This window comes from Homalodisca vitripennis, chromosome X (assembly GCF_021130785.1).
Source record: "Homalodisca vitripennis isolate AUS2020 chromosome X, UT_GWSS_2.1, whole genome shotgun sequence".
In the NCBI taxonomy this organism is placed as follows: Eukaryota; Metazoa; Arthropoda; class Insecta; order Hemiptera; family Cicadellidae; genus Homalodisca; species Homalodisca vitripennis.
Genome location: NC_060215.1, coordinates 67,284,541 through 67,306,968, shown reverse-complemented (window position 1 = coordinate 67,306,968; position 22,428 = coordinate 67,284,541). Strand labels below are relative to the sequence as shown.

At 30.9% G+C, this 22,428-nt stretch overlaps 1 protein-coding gene across 1 annotated transcript in view; it reads left to right on the top strand.

The window, feature by feature from the left end:
* Positions 1-1,747: 1,747 nt before the first annotated feature.
* Positions 1,748-22,428, top strand: part of LOC124369119 (rhomboid-related protein 2) — a 42,262-nt gene continuing 21,581 nt past the window's right edge. Inside the window, exons 1-5 of the mRNA XM_046826877.1 lie at positions 1,748-1,860; positions 4,885-4,958; positions 7,998-8,021; positions 21,161-21,325; positions 21,782-21,952. Of these exons, the coding sequence (XP_046682833.1) occupies positions 4,902-4,958; positions 7,998-8,021; positions 21,161-21,325; positions 21,782-21,952 (417 nt within the window). The 5' untranslated portion in view covers positions 1,748-1,860; positions 4,885-4,901. The remainder of the gene's footprint in view (positions 1,861-4,884; positions 4,959-7,997; positions 8,022-21,160; positions 21,326-21,781; positions 21,953-22,428) is intronic.

The window sequence follows — 22,428 nt, the reverse complement described above, 5'->3', positions numbered from 1 at the left end:
AAAAGCATAAATTTGAATAGAGTTTTGAAATATAATTCTATGTTGGTTACTGTTGCATTCTTCTTTTTAAAACTATTTTAAGTAGTCTAAACGTTCTATTTTGTTGAATTATTTAGTATAGCCTACTAACTTTACACCCTGCGTTCGCGTACAAAATCATATTTATTGATAAAAGTATTAATTTTTTTTACATTTAGAGTAAACTAGTCATATTTTCTTATTATGCTCAAATTACAAAAAATTAAAAAAAACTATGTAGTACTATTGTTGTAGTGTTTTAAACGACTAAATTCGAACTATGTAAAATCTATAACAAGTTTTCATTAATTAAGAAATAACAAGGGTATACTTATTTGCGCAAAATTCAAATTATCTTGGCTGTATTGAAAGTTACTTGATAAATTTATTCCGGTATTTTGTATGGATCATAATATTTAGAATGTTTCTATGACATTTTTATTTTTTATTCTTTTCACTACAATAAAGTTAAAATAAAAATATTTTATTTGCAATAAGATTTTAATGCAAGAAAAAAACATGTTCTCTAGTATATATTTTACAAATATTTACTATTTTTTACAATTATTATAAAAAGGCTTGTAACATGGCAAACTCTTGCCTCACACTATGCTCTTGGGTTTTATAAAAGAATACCAAAATAATATAATGTTTATGGTGTATTTGACCGAAATTCACTACAATGAAAACACATGAACAAGAATAATAGGGATAAAAATGTAACCAAGATAATGTTATTTACAAATTAGCTAATTGTACAAAGCTTTAGTGTAGCATTGCAATGTTTCATTCACCACAGCGACTAATAACAATTACAACAATAAAATTAACATTCTTCATCTCAAGCAATACTTAATCTTCTGAATATTTTTTAAGTATCTAGCACTTAGAAATCCAATAGAAACATGCTCTTGTATAAACGGTAAGATTGTTGCACTCGAACTACTTACGGACATGTGTGGCCTCACGGTAACCGAGCCGAGCCCGCACCAACACTCGGCCGATTCACGTGTCGGGCACGGTGCGGTTATGTGTGTCCCGACCTTAAGGTTGAGAGTTGATACAGTACAAACTTTATGGTACAGGTAAAAAATATGATACGGTTACAGACAGGACTTCAACATATTCTATCTCTAACTCGGATTCAGAGTCCGACGAGACTTCTCGGTTATCGGCACTCCCATTAATCAAACAGCTAATCTGAAGCAGTCATTTTAGGCACCCAAAACAATAAAGGCCTCAAGATTTGACCAAAATCTCTATCCGCAATATACATCGAGTTTTTATAATCAATCGAAAGGCTGAGTCAAATAATCAATTAACAACGATCAAAAGACAAAGACAAGTTAACTTTGACAATTCCAAATTTAGGATTTGTTTAGATTTGACAGTTTTCCCTTCCGACACTGTTCTCCAGTTCTCGCGATCGGCTGTCCGAAAAACCAGTGGTGACTGATACACCGCTCTTGAGAGTTCTTGCACAAGCTTAGACTAGCAATTTTTATTGTCGGATACAAAATTTGCTGTTTCTTACCACTGTGAAAGTATGTCCAGAGAAGAGTTATCGTGACAAAGTTTTAACTTTGATATTTTTATTCCACTTAGCTTCAGTATTAGATGTTGTTATATGTATTGTTGATACTCTCCAACGCAATTTGTTAGGCATAATTTTTAAGCAAAATTTCATGGTGTAACTCAAAGCCTGCCGCTGTTTGAACTTAAAACTGTAAAAAAACATAACATAGGATACAACACAAATTTAATGAGTGAAAGATTTAGGTTAAAGCTGTCAGCAACAAATAATACATGATAAGTGTAAGCAAATTTCAGAATCCTGTGTAGGTAAGTATAATGGAACAAATTCTCATCTAAAATATCGTTGGCATAATATTAAATGTTATATTTTATTTATATCAGTAATTTCATAAAGAATTATACTGATATGTTACATTTTATTTACAGTTATATTTTTCAAAATAGGTAGACGAGCTATTACGTTAATTCTAATACATTATAAAACGTAATATTGTTCTCAAAAAATATCTTAATTAAAATGAAGCTATGCAATTTTAAGAATTTTTAAAAGTGGTTTTAGATCATTTTAGGTAAATGTGGCTATAATGTAAACACTATCCCATAGTACAATTAGCCTAAGTACATTGATCAGAAAAAGTAGCGAAATAAAATATAATCAATATAGGTAAAGACATGTTTAAGTAAACGGTAATAAAATAACTAACTTAGCGGTATTGCTTTACCACAATCAGGCCTAGTCATAGGCCTATCCTGCAGATAGTCAGGTACATTATACTCTATGCAGATCAATATTAGCTTCAAGGTTAATATTGAGTTTAATGACATTTACACCTTTTAAAATTTCTTGATATAACAATTTTTAAAGGACAATTTTTATTTTCAATGGGAAAGTATTTTTCACTGATGTATAGTTTGAATATGGAAAGAATGACCATCTAGATGCAGATAAAATGACCATCCAAGTACAATAAGAATGGATCTTTCAATTTTTATACTTTTCAAATTATAATTTTCAATAACTTACTCACCAATTGGCTATATTTGACTACGCCTAGCCGCCTACATTAACTCTTTTAGGATCATTATAATTTAGGGTTCATTTTTGTTTCAGTGACAAGCAGGTTTAGTATTATCACATATATATGATATAAAAAGATTATATTTTCGACAATGTGTATATCTTAAACTTTTACTACCATTTATGCACAACACCATAACTCATAATGATTTCTCCGTAAACACAGCAAATCCTCCAATGGATTTCTGCTGCACTATTACATTCTGCTTGCAGAAAACGAATTACACTTCACAAATCACATTTGGCAGGAGAATCAATAGAGGCAGCCATGTTTATGTGACTGCAGCTCAGCATGAGATCGGAGATTGAAAAAAATGACCCTCATATGACATAGAATATATTATGTATGTAAAAGAACAGTAATTCTGCTTCAAGTTGTATAACAAGTAACATATACATGTTGTCCAATAACTCCCTGGACAAAGGTTAACGGTTGCCTATTAAAAATAATAAACAACAAGCCCAATATTACAGTAAATGTTCAGAGAACAATTTTCTTTTATAAAAACATAGATCAGCTGTTTTAAGGGAAAGACAGTTGATTATAGTATGACTTAATTTTAGTCAAGAAATAATTCCCAAAACTACAGATCTAAAAATACATTCAACAAACATCTAGTGTTTGACACTACACTATTCTTAGGTAATTCTGAAATGTGTGCATTCAAAATCTTTTGCATCAAGAAGCACAAAAAGTAACAAAAGTCATAAGGAGCTGTCATTTATTAAATCTTGTATTATTGGCTATTCACTCAGAACCTCAATATTGGCCATGTCTTGTCACAGTTATCTGCTCTAAATTAGTTATTCATTATCCGATTTAAATATTTTTTGTCTCATTAAATTTGTAATAAATTTCTCAAAAAAAGTTATTCTTTTCAGTCTTGATAAAAATTTCTGGTTTTTAAGATATTTAAAGTTAAAAAGTATAAAGCAGAGCCTTTATAAAGTTGCAAATCAGGCAAGGTTTTTCTTATAAATTTGTTGTACATTATGACTTTACAACTTTTATAGGTCTCTGAATCTTTCTCCTTTTATTTAACACACAATGGTTTATTTATATTATTCTAGATAATTGAAAACTGCCTTATGTTCTCTCCGTTATTCAATAGGAATAAATATAAAATATTCTATGTTTTAACAATTATCATTCTTGGATTAAAAATAGAGTGTGTAAAAAAATATTTTATAATGGAATGAGTTTTGTAACTGATAGTTTTTTGCAACTGGTAATTAATTTTGTAAGTAATGTTTGATATAGTGTGAACCAGAAAACTTTTTTAGAAGATTTCTGAAGAAAGATTTTATTAATGACACTGGCCATATAAGCTTAGGAATTAAGATAATTTAGAGTTCAATTTTAGGTTTTAAAATACAACTATAAACATTATGATCTCTTTAATTGAAAAAAGACGACTTTTGTCACAGTTTTGTTACACATTAATCATAAATAATTTTCTCCTCAGTTGCTTCTAACTCATCCCACAGACCAAATAATAAGACAATATATTTCAAGACTACAAGTTGTGTTATAAGTTTTACCACATAGGTAACATAGGTTTTTTGTCCACCTAAACATGTCTAATTCTATACAGCAGCTGTCTTGGCTATTATCTTAGTTTTTCAGTTCACACCCCATTGAAAAATTACTGACAGAATTAAAGGTTTTGGTTAGGTGGAACATCTGTAGACTGATGATTGCTTCTCAGATATCGAGAAATTTCAAGATTTTATTTAAATTGTGTTAGCAATTTTTAAACATGGTGTGAAATGGAAGGATTAGAGTAATAACTAAAAGTTTAATTTAGTTCATGAAGGGATTTTAAAATGGTACAAAATGTATTTTATTTTTATTTTTATGAAGTTTTGTCTATCTCAATGGTTGTAGAAAAATAGTTTTATCACAGATGAAAAATATCATAATAATACTGGTTAAAAATATAAAAAACTACTTTGTAAGGGCAATGCTAATTCCACACCAATTGTATCAATCTGGATGCTAATTATCTAGATCCTTGTAGAGATATAGTTTTCAGTTTTTCTAATAAGTTTTATATAGCCTTAATGAGCTACAGATTTTTGTCATTAGTACTAGATAAGACTACATTACAAACATTTACCACTTCTACCAATAAGATAACAGGTACCTATTAATCACATATGATACTTGAAACTATTACGTGTTCTGTTACACACAGATGTGAATCAATTCATAGTTGGTAACTAACTGTAAACATGGTTTGTTGATTTAGTGATATAAAGCAGAACAATGCAGCGCCAACAGCAAACACAACAAAACGTTCAGATGGAACTCACTGTGGAAAATGTAAGTATTTTTATATAATTTTGTTTTAGTATTTGTTCATGTTGGTTACATTTTACTTTTATCATTATTTGTTTGAAAGTTACCCATGAAGCCAATAAATACATTTCCATACTATTTTATGACTTGTGTTTTAAATACACATGATGTAGAGTCAAATTTGGAATTCAACTCACTTATCACCTGTACTACATTTTTAAACTTTTAGAAACTTTATTGTATTATGGTGGTAGAAAGAAACTGTTGTAAAAATACTTGAAAAATGGTTTTATATCCTTTATAAGATGTAAGATTTTATTTTTGTCACTCTAAAAAAGTTGCTGGTCAAGGCCTATTTTAGTTATGCAATAAGAATAAGTAACATGGTAAAAACCACTGGGTAGTGAATAAAAAATACTGTAATTTCAGTAATTAAAAAAGTATAAGTAAATCTGAAAACTTAAAACAGCATTATATACAATAGTACCGATTGTATAAATCAGTTACTTACATTTTGTAATAGAATTAGTCCTAAGAAATGCTAGACTTTGTTAAAAAGAGAAAATAATCGTGGAAGTATTAATTTATTAGAGGTCAACATGCTCGCTCGTGTGAACCAGGGCTTGGCTCAGGGTCATATCTTTGATATTACAACTCCTATTGTTAATAGGGCACTTGTTTCTGCTGTGCCCGGTTCCACTTGTCTTCCTGCCTCCTAAATAAGGCCTATTTCACATGGCAGTACAACAGGCCCGGTCTCTACATACAGATATATTAAGCATGTCAGGTGATCACAGCATGGAGTCTCCCACTGAAGGGTAGTAGACTGCTCCTAAGGGATTATCTTTCCTATTTTAAAGCATCATACTGCCTCTTCAAGAAAACCAAAGCCGAATACTCACTCACTAAAACAAGTACACACTCACCTAAAAATACCACACAAACAAAGAAAACTTCTTAAGTTTTGTGGACAGAGATGTGAGTTCAACCAAAATGTTTGGTCTGTGAGTGAACTTTGACAGCCAACGTAGGTTGCCACCATTACCCCCACCACAACGCTCAGAGTATTTGAGAAGGCATTCTCACCAAACCATGTTGGCGGATATAACACATTTCCATCAAACACTGTTCACCGAACATGTTAAATGTCTATCATCGTTTTGTGGAGGTCAAGTTAAATTACGAAATTAATTAATAATAGTTACCTGCTAGTTGTCATTCAGTTAACTGGTGGTTTTAGCAGTGGTACTGAAATTAGCATTTAGTTTAAATGCGTTTCTGAGTCTGTGGTATGAAGTACAAACAACTTTAAACGTTTTTATTATTATGTGAGGAATTTATATTGATTACTTGAAAACATTTTATGGGCTTCTTACTATAGTCTATAAATTTCAATAAAATGATTCATCAGTTTTTAACTGTATTTAATATTTTAGAGTTTAAGTGTAATAGACTAAAATAGTAATATTAACTCTTTATTCATTATTTTTATTTTCAAATTACAATATTTTAACTATAAAATATATTTATTCAAAATTGGTGTTGTCTGATTAACTGTTTGGTTTTATTTTGGGTAGAAGCACGTATACAGCTGTTGAACAAGTTGTTGGTACAGTTTAGATGAATTTTGAAAACCAATGACTTTCTTCTGCACTAATGATTAATCTGACTAATCCATTTATTATTTGTATATTAAAAAAGTTTTGCGTATGGTATTAGAAGAAACAAACTGAAATGATTGAATATTTATTATGCCAGTTAAGAAAAGGTGGTACCTTAGATGCTTGTATCAGCCTATTATGCTTTTTCCACTCCCATTTATATTGTATAACTTTATGGGGCAACAGTAGTAATGCATAAAAACGTTTAAATGTTAAAACATTAAAAACTCTACAAAATATTTCTGAAAGAGAAATATGTAAATCTATTTTTAAACAACTGTATATAATGACTCTTCCATGGTTGTATATACACTGTTTTTAGTGAATGTAGAAGAATCATTAAAAATTATCATATCCAAAGTAGAAAATCATAGTTATTCTACAAGGAAAAATCATTTGCTTAATTTTCTTTTCAATTAAGTTAGCAAAAATTAGCAATATTTTGATGAAAATTCAATTAATTAATCAACTAACTTCGGTCTGCACCTTTGGAAAGAATTAAAATTGTTATGAATGATTGGTTGAAAATAATGTACCATATTTTACTACAGATTTTGTTCCGAAGTGTATACTTATAATTATTTATTTATTGGAGACATATTTGTTGTATTCATCATTGTCTATATGTATGAATTTGATCTTATTCTAAACCATAAATTATCTTTGTTATTGTAATTCCATATATTTTATTATGCTCTTTACTGTATTTTGTAGAATATTCTATTATAATGTTGACTGCAAAACAAATTCTTGAAATTAAATATTTTAAAATGGTACTTCATTTGTGAGGGCAATACTAGATAATACATTTCCCGCTCAGTAGCCTTTTTTCATAATTTCCAGATAAATTCAAAAGGCGTGAAGTAATTTTCCTTTACATTTTGGACTATGCCATTAACATTTTATGGGTGATATAAACGTGTACTTGATTTAGGTTAAATGTTATCAACATTTTATACTAAATATAACATGATTTATTTTCTCTAGTTAAATATTTTTCTTCATTTCAAGTTTTTCTAAGAATCCCTTTTTGCATTATGCAAACGCTCTCCAAAAGTTTAATTTCACCTTTAAACCTCCAATATTTAAGTATAATATTTAAATATTTATTGTTGAACTTTTTAGGGAGTTTTATGTCCAGTTATACATAATAACATAAAAGCTAATGACTTCACTTATATATACTCATTTGTTAGGTGTTTGTCCAACTAAGCAAAAGATTAAATTGCAGTTCTAAAATTATTTTTTTTATTTACACTTAAAAATAGCTGATATGAGGGCTTGAGATTTTCAAGTTGATAATTTAAAAGTCATATTTGTTTTGTACTTCTGTAATGATAACTTTTATTTATACACAACATTTTTTAAATTAATTTGAATTTTTGTTTGTTTTATGTTTCAGCACTGGTACAATGTGTTCAATAGGGTAAGTAATATTTTGATAAAGTAGGTCAGGGTAGATTAGGGTAAATATAGAGTAAAGTAAAAATAATAACATAAGAATCAGAAATGTATTATGTAACATTTACATTTCTTGTAGGCATATTTATTGGCAGTGTATTGGTGATTGTGTGTTGTCTGTCAAGTGTTCTTAAATACAAATTCAGTACCTGCTGTTAACAAGTAATTCCATCACAGTATATTGTATGTATTGTATTGTATATTGTGTTCCATTACAGGTCATTGTGTAGTTGTAAAAATACTAAAACATTTATTACAAAAAATTATATATATATATATATATATATATATATATATATATATATATATATATATATATATATATATATATATACAGGGTGATTCAAAACTAAACGGCAATCTCTCGGGAGCTTATTCTATAGCTAAATACAAGTAAAAAAGTTCATATAACCATATGCCCGGAAATGCTTCGTTAGCGAGTTACGCCTAGCGAAAGATTTCGCCCGGATTTCAGAACCCTTGGTGAAGTCAGGCCGTATAAAAATGGTAAAGGTAGTTACAAAGATACAAATACGATTGTTTTTTATGTTTTTATATCTGACAAATTTATTAAAATTCGTCCCAGAGCTGTAAATGCAATACTTTCAGAGATATGTTACGTAAAACACAAGAATTGGTGCAAAGAAATAACACATTTTTGTGTTTAACGTAAGATTACTTCCATAAATGTTAAATAAAGGTAATTTTTTTCTTAAACAGATTTGTAGAACATTTAATTTTGAAAAGATTCATGTGAATTACTTAGGAAAAAAATTAATAATAGGTATTGAAATTTAGCTTTATTTAAAAATAAAACAGACGCACAAAAATGCATATTCTTATCTGCATAAAATATTAACTAATGTTTAGGTTGTGAGTAACAGCTGATCATTTATTCTAGACTGAACATTAACATAAAATGTATTTACCTTTATAAAACTGTAATAATCACCTATAATAGTTGCTCAAAGTGTCCTCCGTTGTTAGCAATGCACGTTTTCGCACGACAAATCCACTCTTTTCTAGCGCGTTTCATAACGTTTGGAGCATTCTTGATAGTTTCTGCCGCCTCTGTAATGCGATTACGTAACTCCTCTATGGTGTTAATCCGTTTTGAATAAACAATTGACTTCATCCAACCCCATAAGAAAAAGTCTGCTGGCGTGAGGTCAGGAGAACGTGGTGGCCATTTTACTGGTCCATTTCGACCAATCCATTGTCTACCGTATGTATCATTTAAATAGTTTTTCACATCATTAGAAAAATGTGGAGGTGCTCCGTCGTGCATAAACCATGCATTTATTCTGTTTTGAACAGGAATATCTTCCAAGAGGTAGGCAGGTTTGTTCTTAAAAAATTTAAGTACGCTACTCCATTAAGTCGATTAGGGAGGAAAAATGGACCAATCAAATTATCACCCAGAACACCAAGCCATACATTGACTGAAAATGTATGTTGAAAAATGCCTCGTCGCAGTTTCATGTGGGTTGTCGTACGCCCAAGTATGGGTATTACGAAAATTTACAATTCCATTTCTAGTAAAACAGGATTCATCAGTAACGAGAATACGCCGAAGAAAATACTGATGTCGTAAACAATTTCTTCTTAACCAGCGGCAGAACATCTTCCGTTTATTAAGATCTTGCGGTAATAAGTCTTGAACACGTGTTATATGGAATGGGTACAACTGTGCTTCATGAAGTGTCCGCCATACGCTTGACTGGCAAATATTTAACTGACGTGATAATCGTCTGGCGCTTGTGGTTGGTGATAATTCTACAGCATTTATTATTGCTTGTTCATTATTATAGTTCCTTGCGCTACGTTGACGACCAGTATCTATTCGCTTCGGTTTAAAGCTACCAGTTTCTCTAAGTCGTCTCTCCACAGCTTCAAATGTTTTGCGATCAGGTGTTCTTCGATGTGGAAAAGTATCACGATATTCCTGAACTGCAGCTAAACCATTCTTGTTAACTTTGCCGTAAATCAGTATCATGTCCGTATACTCTTCAAACGAATACATACCATTTACATTATCTGCCATTATTTACTAAGATAATTACATACACTTTTATACAAATATTTAATAAAATATTTTAAAAATAAATATTTAATAAAATATTTTATACACTTGTATAAAATATTTCCAAATAATCACAGGATCTCACAAAATACAATCTTCACACGCCACAATACAAAAACCTCCATAAAGGTTATTCAAATATTACTTCATGAACTTAATTGTTGATCAGCTGATATTGCCAACCTTTGCAAAGAAAATATGACGATAAAAAGTGTTGAATAAATGATCAGCTGTTCCTTACAACCTAAACATTAGTTAATATTTTATGCAGATAAGAATATGCATTTTTGTGCGTCTGTTTTATTTTTAAATAAAGCTAAATTTCAATACCTATTATTAATTTTTTTCCTAAGTAATTCACATGAATCTTTTCAAAATTAAATGTTCTACAAATCTGTTTAAGAAAAAAATGACCTTTATTTAACATTTATGGAAGTAATCTTACGTTAAACACAAAAAATGTGTTATTTCTTTGCACCAATTCTTGTGTTTTACGTAAGATATCTCTGAAAGTATTGCATTTACAGCTCTGGGACGAATTTTAATAAATTTGTCAGATATAAAAACATAAAAAAATCGTATTTGTACCTTTACCATTTTTATACGGCCTGACTTCACCAAGGGTTCTGAAATCCGGGCGAAATCTTTCGCTAGGCGTAACTCGCTAACGAAGCGTTTCCGGGCATATGGTTATATGAACTTTTTTACTTGTTTTTAGCTATAGAATAAGCTCTCGAGAGATTGCCGTTTAGTTTTGAATCACCCTGTATATAAAGCACTCTTTACTGTTTGTTGTCTTGTAATGTGTACAATGGGAAACTGTGTACGTATTATAAATAAAAAAAGGATCCTGTAAGGTAAGTATTATCTGAGTAATAAGCTTTATCATCACAAGTCATCAAACTTTTTAATTATATTGAAAAATTTCAGAAGATCATGAAATATGACAATAAAAATCATGAACTGGGAAGACAATAATAAACACATTGACTGCAATAATCTTAAAGCAGGTGTTCTTTAATTGCTAAAATTTGTTTTTCTTAAAAATGTATCTTAGGGCTTCTGAAGTGCATAACATGATTCCCAACCCCCAACCCGAATCTGGAGTATTTCTACTGCAGTCACTACTCTGGATGTCTTGAGTGATGCTTTACTGGTGGGAAGTTTGTATAGCAAACTGTATCTTTCATCATACTCCAGTGCAGCATCAGTCACACATTGTCATTTATGATATCACACAAATAGTTTAGGGTAAACAGTAGTTATTAAAGAAAATATATAATTACATGTCCAAAACATGTAATAATTGTTTCTCCTGACTCGATTGGTTGAATCTAATTCATTGTTTTAGGTAATCATATGCATATCTTGTAATCTCTTCTGAGCAGGATTTTGAAGAGGTTCCATTGTCATTTGCAGTGCTCTGATGACGGAGAATGAAGTCATAAAATTTCATTTTGAGATGATATGTTATGCAAGTAGTGTCCATTCAAGAGTAACATTCGTAGGATATGGATGATGATATTTTTGAACCATTATTGTGTTTTTCTCTCCCAGGGATAGTAACTCAACATTTGATCTGCCCTGTCCACTCCACTCTTTAAAATGTTATACTTTTGTTTACGTTAACTTTTCTTGTTAATTTCAGATGTTTACCCACTTGCCAATTATAATGTTATTGCCATGCCTAGCAATAGTTTCTCCTCTTCAGTGTTGTAGTTTTTGTGTCAGGTGGACAAGCTTCTTGTTTTGACAATTTAATTGGCTTTAGAGCAAGTTTGCCAAGCTGAAGTTGTAGACTGGAAGTCCTCATGGTGTTTCCGGGGTGCGCAAAAGGCCCTTGAGGCTTAAGTGCATGGCAGTAGGCCGCCCCAGGAAAAAAAAAAAAAAAAAAAAAGTTTGCCAAGAGTTTAGTAGACAAACTTTAACTGTTATAGAAATTTGAGTATTTATTGAGCATTCATTGCCTAATTTTTCTTTTAGCAAATACAATACAATACAACTTTCTCGATATTTCACTTTCTATCTACAAGTTTTATCTTCAGAATCAGTGTAAACTACAAATTTTAAAATTTGCTCTTAATGCTCAGTCATTGTATAAAGTATTACTCCATACTTATGTCATTCCCTTTTATGTACTGGTGAACATAAAACTGGCCATGCCTAGTGACACATTGTCATCTAGTGAGAGTTCTTTTTGGGAACAGATAATCTGCATAATTTTATTATTGAAATAACCAACAACTGGTGAGACTTGACCGAGTCCACTACCCCCAAGTTAGTTTTTCGTCCATTGTCTATTGTCTGTTTTTTCTATTATGCAAGTATTTAGGTAGTACTTGAGACATCTGTTTGCTTCTATTAACAGTAGTTTTTATTTCATAATGAAAGTAATATTTCTGGACGGATTTTCAATCTATTACAAAGGATTATATGGTTCAGAATTATCATTCATGATATATGCGAACAAAGACTGACAATGAGTTATCGCTTTGATATTCTGCTGCAGAAACGTTGTTATGGCCCAGTCAGTTGTGAATTTTCAAGATGAAACAAACCCTCGGAAATGACATTGGAAGGTTTTAATATATTGCTAGAGAGAAGAAGGTGATTTTGGTTGGAGTACTAAGGGTAGACTTCCCCTGGAGGGTTGACTTCTGGCTGGTTTATACCTTCCAGTTGAACCCACAGTGGGTACAGAAAAAATCAATTTGTCACTTAAATCTGGGCAACCTTATGGATGTCTAAGAGCGACACATCACTAACCGCAAATGTCAAGATTCTGGGCACAAGGGTGATTCGATTGGTCTAGTCTACTGCAGGAGATGACATTGGAGTTGGTGAGGTTTGTTCCCTAAGAGTCAAAGTATCTTGTGAGCCTAGACATAACGGTGTACCACCCCCTTCCTGCTTTGATTGGAGAGGCTGGTTCAGAGCTGACTTCTTCTTCCTAGAGAACGTTACTTGAGATTAGTGCCCTAAAATTTTCCTCATGAATCTCGAAAGGAGGCGGCCCCTACTCCCAACCTTACCCATCCAAAATATCTTGTCATTCCAGAAGCAGTGCAAAGGTCCTTATAGGATCAGATGCAATTTTCTAAACTTCTTGTCCTAGAGAACAAAAAAAAGAGTGGGAGAGCTACATCTTTCCAGATATAGATACTTAAGCCGTGGGGCATATCTACAACTAATCTCTAGATGAAGTTTATATACAAGTTGTGGACTCAATCTACCCAGATTTCATGAGGTGGTCCAACCTTAGTTGGTCTATCAATACCATGTCCGCCACCTTGCTCATGCGGTTCAACCTCATGCTACCTCTGATGCAGGACAACACGTATTATTTTTGTGGACTCCATATGGTTAGCGAATTTACCTTTAAGTTATTGGACCTTTAAGTTATCAAGACATCTACTTAGAAACTTTCTCAATAGCTTGTGATGCATCTGGAGTGGGCTTAGGTTCAATCCTCAGTCAAGAAACAGATAAAGTGAAAGTAGTTATAGCGTAAGCCAGCAGATGCTAAATCAAAGTGAACAGAATTATTTGGTGATGGAAAGAGATTTGCCATGATATGGGCCATAGAAATATTTCTCCCATATATTGAAGCTAACATGTTCACAGTGATTGCAGATCACTATAGTTTGCTTTGGCTGTTCAACCTAAAGACCTGCAGGTACGTCTTATAAGATGATCATTATGAATCCAACCCTTTAACTTTGAACTAGTACACCGAAAAGGAAATGAACATAATGTTGTCTAGACTACCTCACGGAGATGTTCAGGTGGACACTGCCTGTCAAATTCATCAAATAGAAAAAGTCAGAGATAAATGGTACAAGATAATGATTTAGAGTGAAAAAGAGAATCCAGGTAAATATGGAGAGTGTATGATAGCAGCACCTCTTGGAAACTGTTGCTAGACAAGAATTATACTATAGATGGAGAAACGTGCTGGAAAGAAATGGTACCTAAAGAGAAAAGAATTAAGTTGCTTCAAGAAAACCTTGATACTACAATAGCAGGTCATCTAGGAGTCTACAAGATAAGAGAAATTTTTAAGAAAATTGAGCAGTGTCTCTTTTATTGGCCAAAAACTGAGGCAATATTATTGCCCAGTACATCAAGAATTGTCAGATATGTCAATAGACTAAATACGATCAAGACAGATTGTCGGGATTTCTGGGAAATCATACAGGTGCAAGCCTTGGATGATATTGAGTGCTGATTTATGGGACCTTTACCAAGATCAATAAAAAGATATATCTTTTAATGGTTTTTAGATACAATTACCAACTTTACTCTTTTGTTTCCTTTGAGCGCACTTGAGTAACTTGTTACTAAAAGGAAAAAAAATAAGAGCAATTAGGACATAATGATTTATAGCCTCAACATTAAGGTTAGGTCACTTGTTAAACTGTGTATAGTCTGATTGTATGATTGTGTTTTGTTCATAAAGTAATACATTTTATATTGCTGGGTTAAAGATTTCAGTTATTTTCTCTGTATACAGAACTTTAGTATTTACAACTAAAGTGCATAAGCAAGCTATAGGCATAGGAGAGTTAGTGGTCAACTCTATCTTAGCCCATACACAGCTTGGGGTGGGTCAGTTTTTTATGGGAAAACTCAGTATTATAACTCAAAGAATTCAACTTCATTTCTGTGAACCATCTAATGTTTAAGAATTATTTGTTTGACTAGCATGCATCAAAGAAAGTTTTGTAAACCAAAAGGTTTTATTTTGAATGTAGAATTCATTCTAGATGTTTTTAGCAAGGATTCTGTTACATCTCATACAAAACATACTTTTTCTTAAGAATGTTTTATTTGTCGTCCCACAATACATTGCATCGTATTGCAAGTAAAATAGGTCTATCTACAAAATTAGGCTACAGAGCAAATGAAATAAATAATAAAACCTAGAAGTTACGTACATAGAAGATACCTATATAGTAAATGTACAAGTCAAAATTAAACAATTTTGAAACAAACAAATTAATAAATTAATACAAAAAAGTCGGTAATTTAAAAACAAATACAGAGTTAAGTATAAAATCCTGATTCCTGAACATTACATATTAACATTCTTCAACTGAGTAGAACGTCATTTGTTTCAACCATCTTAGTAAAACATTTTTAAATTTCTAAGAAAAAAACTTTTTTATTTCTAAGAACTAATGGTAACTTATTTAACAGTTTAAGGCCAATATACAAATACATATTTTGAGTTTTTTTTTAGCCTAGTATACTTTGAATCAATAAAATCAACTTGTCTTGTGTTATATAATTAAGAATGAAACTTCTCAGACTTAATAATCTTAATTCTCCTTAACAATATTTTAAACATTGAAAAATACAAATAAGTGTAAGTATACCATGTTGGCTATAAAAGGATTTACATGATGATTCAATTGAGCTTAAAAATGGTACCTAATGTTTTTTTTACACAAGAATATTTCCTTGGCACTACTAGAATTGACCTAAAACAGAACTCCGTACAGGAGATGGGAGTAAAATAGTGCAAAGTAAGCCTTAACAGTTCTATTATGAACTTAAGTTTTTTTTAACAATAAAATCAATTTTGAAACGATTGAATCAAGAATCAAGAAATCTTTATTGTTTTTAGGCACTTGACAATGCAATGGACAACGTCACTATTTCTTATATCTAAAAGGCCTACTCCTATCACACCTTTAAAATCCCATAATACAAGTGTAATGATTAACAGTAGCGCAATACAGAGAGCATCAGTACAGTATGTGTACGCCATGTAAGCTTAGAATCTAGCCTCATTCCTAGTAATTTGGCAGACTTTTTATATGTGTTTCTGTTTAGACTAAAAACAATGTGCTCAGTTGTATTCTCATTGATATGTAAGCCATTTGCCTCAAACCACAAGTTGGACCTTTCCCTCATATAGCTCACCATCACGGAGCTTATTTCATTAGAGCACATTAATATGGGGTCATCCACATTCAGAACACTTTTATTGGGCACAAAATTAACAAGGTAATTTTTATTAATGACCTTCTTAATAAATTAGTCTCATAACTACATTTTACCTAAGCTTAAATTAAAATATTTGTAATTTCATACTGTTTAATTTTTTTATTGTTGGCTAGAAACAATTTTTAGAATATATCTACTTCTGTGGCTACTCTTTACCATGCATTCTTATAAAAGGTACCATCTGTGGTGTAGTGATAGCTGCTATGATACAGTCTTGCCTTTATAATTTTTTTGTTATTTTCAGAAACTTGAGCTGGTCTAAATTATCTTTGCTGTAAAAATGCTAATCTTTTATCAATCATTTTTACTCCTTAGAATCATTTTATATATATATATATATATATATATATATATATATATATATATATATATATATATATATAAGATCATCTAGGCAATGGAACTGCAATATATGTATATCAGCAAATTATGACATAATAGGTTAAAAACTCATTTAATCTAATTTTTGCAAACTAATAATTTACAATTAAAATTCAACCTGTCATATTTCCTAATCCAAACAAAAGTTTTACCTTCTTAAAACTTATATATTTTTGGAATTGACAAGTATATGTGTAAAACTATATAAGAATAAAAACTGATTTCTGCATTTTTCTCAGTATTAATCTCATTAATTAAATTTATTGTATATACAATTACAAAATATAGAGGAATTAAAGTACCATGTATCAGTTTTTTTATAAACTAAATGCAAACAATTTGATTTAATACTGGTTTCTTGACTGTTAGAAGATAAGATATATATGTTCTCCTAAAACGGATGAGTCAAGTATTAGTCATCCTTCAACGACTATTTCACAACTTAAATTTTAAGTGATTGTACAGTCATACCTAAAAAATGTTTGACATGCTAAGCTATACAGCTTTAGTACTATGTTCTAAAATTATAAATTAAGTCCAATCAACTATGAGAAATTTAAGTAATAACCCATTTGTTATTTATGACATACCTGTAATGCTTCTGATAGTTACTAAATGTACATGTATGTGATTTTAGTATGTAAATGTGGTAAAGTTGACCAACTTTTTGTACATGTGGTATCAGCTTTATATAAAATATATTTGTAAGGTGATTTTATAGTACTCTTCTTTGAAATGATATGAATAATATTTTTTTAAATCCAATAAGCATTATGTTGGGTTACGAATGTTGAAATTCAATTTAAATATGTACCATAAAATCATCATTTGCTTATTCTGTTGCATCATTAATTTTTGTATTTTCAATTATGTTTTGTATTCTATTTGATAGATTATTGCATTTTAGCAGTAAAAAAAGAACAATGCTATATTGTAGCAAATTTAGTTTATTTACAGTGTAATGTGTGTGTGTATGTGTGTGTGCGTGCGTGCGTGTGTGGTTTTAATCAAAGTCGATATAATCAATCCCATTTGTTTGGTTTCTGAAGATAGTTGCTTATATAAAAGCATACAAGCAATATGGAAAACTTTCTGTCTGGGCAAACATTTACATACATAATATGTATCCACAGCACTTGCTTATTTGCATGTACACAAGTGTAACTACGGTTGTTTACCCATTTTTAAGATTCGACTTTGATGTTCCTCCTAAAATCCAAGCCAATTTTTGAAACCTACAATACTTGGTAGTATTTTACTTAAATGGGAGCTAGAAAAAAATTTAATTTCAAAGTTTCTTGGGAAAGTAGAGTTTCTCTTTCAGTGCGCTATTTTTAGAAACAGTGACATTGGTAAAACTGTGATGTTAATGCTGTTTGTCAGTTTTTAATGTGCACTAGTGGGGGAATTATTTTACATTAACTAAATGTTTCACCTTTGCTAACATAAACTTGTGTGTGTTTGTGTGTATATATATATCCTCTTGAATTGTGTAATTGGGTTTTCTTTTACATAAGTAACCACAAAACCAAAATTATCTAGTGCATTAGCTTAGTTATAAAGTTTCTAATAGAATAAACGTTTGCTGTATCATAAATTTAGAAAGTTTAATGGAAAAACATTCCAGCACAGTATTCAATGTTTTCATAAGTATGTAGTGCCTTCAGAAAGTAACCTCAATATCGGTTGTAAATTTGTTATAATGTCCTTCCTGTGACAATTCCATATCCAGGTTTAGTGATATTCAGCTTACTCATCACCATATTAGGCCAGATATCACAGGTTTTCCTGTATCCAAATTTAAACAAATCATTTGGTTTAGTTAAATCTCTCATCAACACTTACAACTAGAACAGTAAGATAAGCTTCCTTTAATTGGTTTACATATCTATCAAGTTGTATATGATACAAATTTCCTCTCATAATCTATCATATACTTTTCAGTTATTGAATTCTAATTTCTTCCCTCTTTTCAGGCCATGTTAAATAACACAAGTATCTACTTAAAAGTTTCTAAGAACAGAATGCTAGCTTTTAAACAATCTTAACAATCTAGTAAAAATCATTTGAAAAATGTGTTAACTTTCCAATTTTTCATGGTAGCCCCTCTTCAACTCAACAACTATTGAATTGAAAATTCAAATAGATGATGTTCGTACTATAGGACTCAAGTTTAACCCTTAACGAACCACAGTAAAATGGGTGTAACTTCCCCTCAGACGCATTTTTGAAAAACTGTTTAGTTTCATACTTGTAAAGTGAAATAAAACAAATTTCTGTTACATAATAAATCTTAAATATATAACATCATATGTTTAATTATGTTTTTATTCACTTGCAATTCTAAATTTTTTTAATGTAAATTTCAATAAAATACGTTATAAACTAATGCACATAACATAGCTAGGGTAGGTGGGGTGGGGTTTAATTAATTTGAATGTTGAGTTTAGCTCCAGTTCACCTTCCTTTTATCGCAGCGTCTGGTATCTGACGGTTTTTCAGACTTCGACTCCTGGAATCTGGAGTCATGTCTGTCTGAAGAGATTCAAAGAAAGTTGGGGACGAAGAAGCTCGAAACGAACCTTTATTGCGTTTCATTATCGGAGACACCTATAAATAAAAGCTCAGGATGTCTATGGCATGTCTAATTTTGTTCTAAAAAAGATTGTTACTAGCATAGTAGATCCTCTAACTTTCCTGATTAATTGGGTTCTACATGAAGGTACCTACCCTAAGTGTTTAAAAATAACAGTTACAGTACCAGTTTATAAGAAAGGTGATAGGCAGGATGCTAATAGCTATCGACCTATTTCGCTCATTCCTGTAATATCTAAGGTGATTGAAAGTGCAATAAAAAGTCAACTAGAATGTTATTTTGAAGCCAACAAAATGTTATCCCCATCTCAATATGGGTTTAGGAAAAACCTTTCTACTATTAAGGCTGTGGAAGATGTTGTATCACATGTAATGAGTGGTTTTGAGGCCAAAAAAGAAACATCTGCTGTGCTATTAGAACTAAGTAAAGCTTTTGATGTTGTTCCTCATAATGTTCTTATTTAAAAAACTATAATCTTATAACATTAAGGGAAAAGAATTATTGTTAATGGAGACATATCTGACTGATAGATATCAATTTGTAAAAATTTCTGAAGAAAAATCTGATGTTTTAAGAGTTTTAAGTGGGGTACCTCAGGGCTCTGTCCTAGGCCCTTTTCTGTTTGTGATATTTGTCAATGATCTACCTGCTTTTATCCCTGATAAATGTATTTTATATGCAGATGACACGACACTGTTAACTTCAAGCGCTAATTCTGAAACTAACTGTATTGTTAAAAACTATATGGTTGAGAGATCTAATCTATGGTTCTGTGCCAATCAATTGTCTGTAAATAGTAGTAAAACAGAGGAAATTGTATTTAGTTTATGTAACTTAGATGATAAGACTGTGAAATTGTTAGGAATTACATTAGACTGTAAATTGGGCTGGCATCATCACACAAGTAACTTGTGTACTCGCTTATCTAGAGTAGTTTTCCTACTAAGTAAGCTAAAACAGTACACAAATGACAGTTTAGTCATAAATGCATACTATGCCTTTTTCCACTCGCACATATTGTATGGCCTAATCCTGTGGGGAAACGCCCCTGGTGCAAAGGAGGTTTTTAAATGGCAAAAGCGAGCAATCAGATGTGTTTCAGGTATTGGCTTTCTGGATAGTTGTAGATCACATTTTACAGAGCTAGGCATACTTACTGTTCCCTCAATGTATATTCTCCAATGTCTGATCTATGTTAAAGAACATTTGGATGAATATAACCTAAGAGGTAGTTGCCATGAGCATAACACTAGAAATAAGGGCCTAATTGATTGTAAATATGTTAGACTAAGTAAAACACAACACAGTTATGGTTACATTGGGGTCAAACTGTTTAATAAGTTACCATTAGCTGCTAAGAATGTTACTGTACATAATTTTAAAAAACGTTTTACAAAATTGGTTAAAAATTAAAGCCTTTTATTGTGTTCAGGACTGGGAAACTGCTGACATGAGTGACCTTAAGTTTTAACAATACATAGCCTACCATTCTAGTCTAATATTTTGTATGTTTTATGTTGTAGGCCTTTATATTTATATTTTTAGCATAGAGTAAATTTTATGTTCCTATTTGACAATGTCTATTACAATGTTGTATGTTGTTTAATGACAATAAAGAATTGATTGATTGATTGATTGAAATAGGTGAAGTGACAGTGCCATTGTCTAGGCATAGGTGATACATATTTAGCCTATACATTTTTGTGAAACTTGCAAAAAAGAAAACAGTTATTTAGTTATGTATATTTATATATACTTAAAAAGTATACATACATATTATATCCATTTACGTTATTAATATGTGTTTTTGTCTTTATAAGGGTTGTTCTTTGTTTGAAGTTTGTTTTTGTCGATGGAAGAATTGTGAAGGAAACAGGATTTTACCGGATATTTGCAATCGTTCAGTCATACAAAAAATCAGTAACATCTGTATCACTGAACAATGGCTAATGTCCGGAAAAATCCTGTTACCTTCATAAACATTGTGTGTCTCCTATGCTCATATATATTTTTATCTTTCAATTTTTTTCAGTATGATGTGGATGGAGATGGACGAATTGCTTTGTCAGAATTGAAGACTATGTTAAGCAGCAGTCACTTCAACCACGACATTCCAGATCGTGTGGTCACTCAGATAATAAAAAATGCTGATGCTGATAAGAATGGATTTCTCGATTTCAATGAATTCCTGAGACTGGTCAGTCTTTAACCTAAGGATTACAATAATTATGTAGTGGCAAACTATATTTAGAATGTATGTGAAATATGGTTTTAATTGTTGAATACTTAAGTTGTTGACCATGTGTGTAAACCATGATAACACTAGTGTGACAGGGTACTGTATAGTTTTTTAAAGTTTGACGAGTTATACTACTTTTATTTAAATCCTCCCTAACAAGTGTTTATGCTACTTGATTGTTCAAACTGAGATTTCTCTTTCATTTTATATTCTCAGTTCAGTTTTCAATTTATTATTTCTTTAAGGTTTGAAACATATTTCATACATTTGGGGCGGATGTGTTTTATAATAATTCTTTACTTACATTAATTTATTTTGATCCCTTTATCTTTTGTTCTCTACAAACTGTTTTCAGCTAATCATCATGGTATAGTTAAAGTAATTTTGTATAATTAATTTAATGTTGGTTTGTAGGTGGAAAGTGATGAAGGGAAGCGCCTGTTCAGCCGTTACATTAATTCCTATGTGCGAACAGTGATTCCTCGACGCACTTGGACTCGACATGACATCATCGATGGAGAGTATGAAGATCAGTATACATGCAGTCCCCCAGCGTTAGGCTTGCTTATCATCAGTATCATTGAAGTAAGATAAACTTTTACCTTAGACATAGACATAATTTAATTAAATCTATGTACGAAAAATAAAACAACATTAGTTTTTATGTTGTTTCAACTTCTCATTATCCTACAGTTATTGAACTGATTATGTTATGTGGTTACTTTTTTTAGCTAATCTGAACGTTAAAGAGAATATATTTTGTTGGAAGTTATCAACAATTATTATTTAAAAGTTTTATTATTTTTGGTTTTAATTAGTATAGGATTATGGTTTATTTTGAGTTTTTGAATACTCTTGTAATTAATGTAGATTGTTTAATTTTATTCATAACACCAATTAAACAAATTGTTAATTTTAATCTGTTTGTTTTTGAACCAGTACGTAAGTTTGGCAATTCAAATGTGTATTTTTATTCATTGTTGTATTAAATATTTGTAATAATTATTATAACTATATATATATATTATATATATATATATAGTAGTATATTATAACTAAAA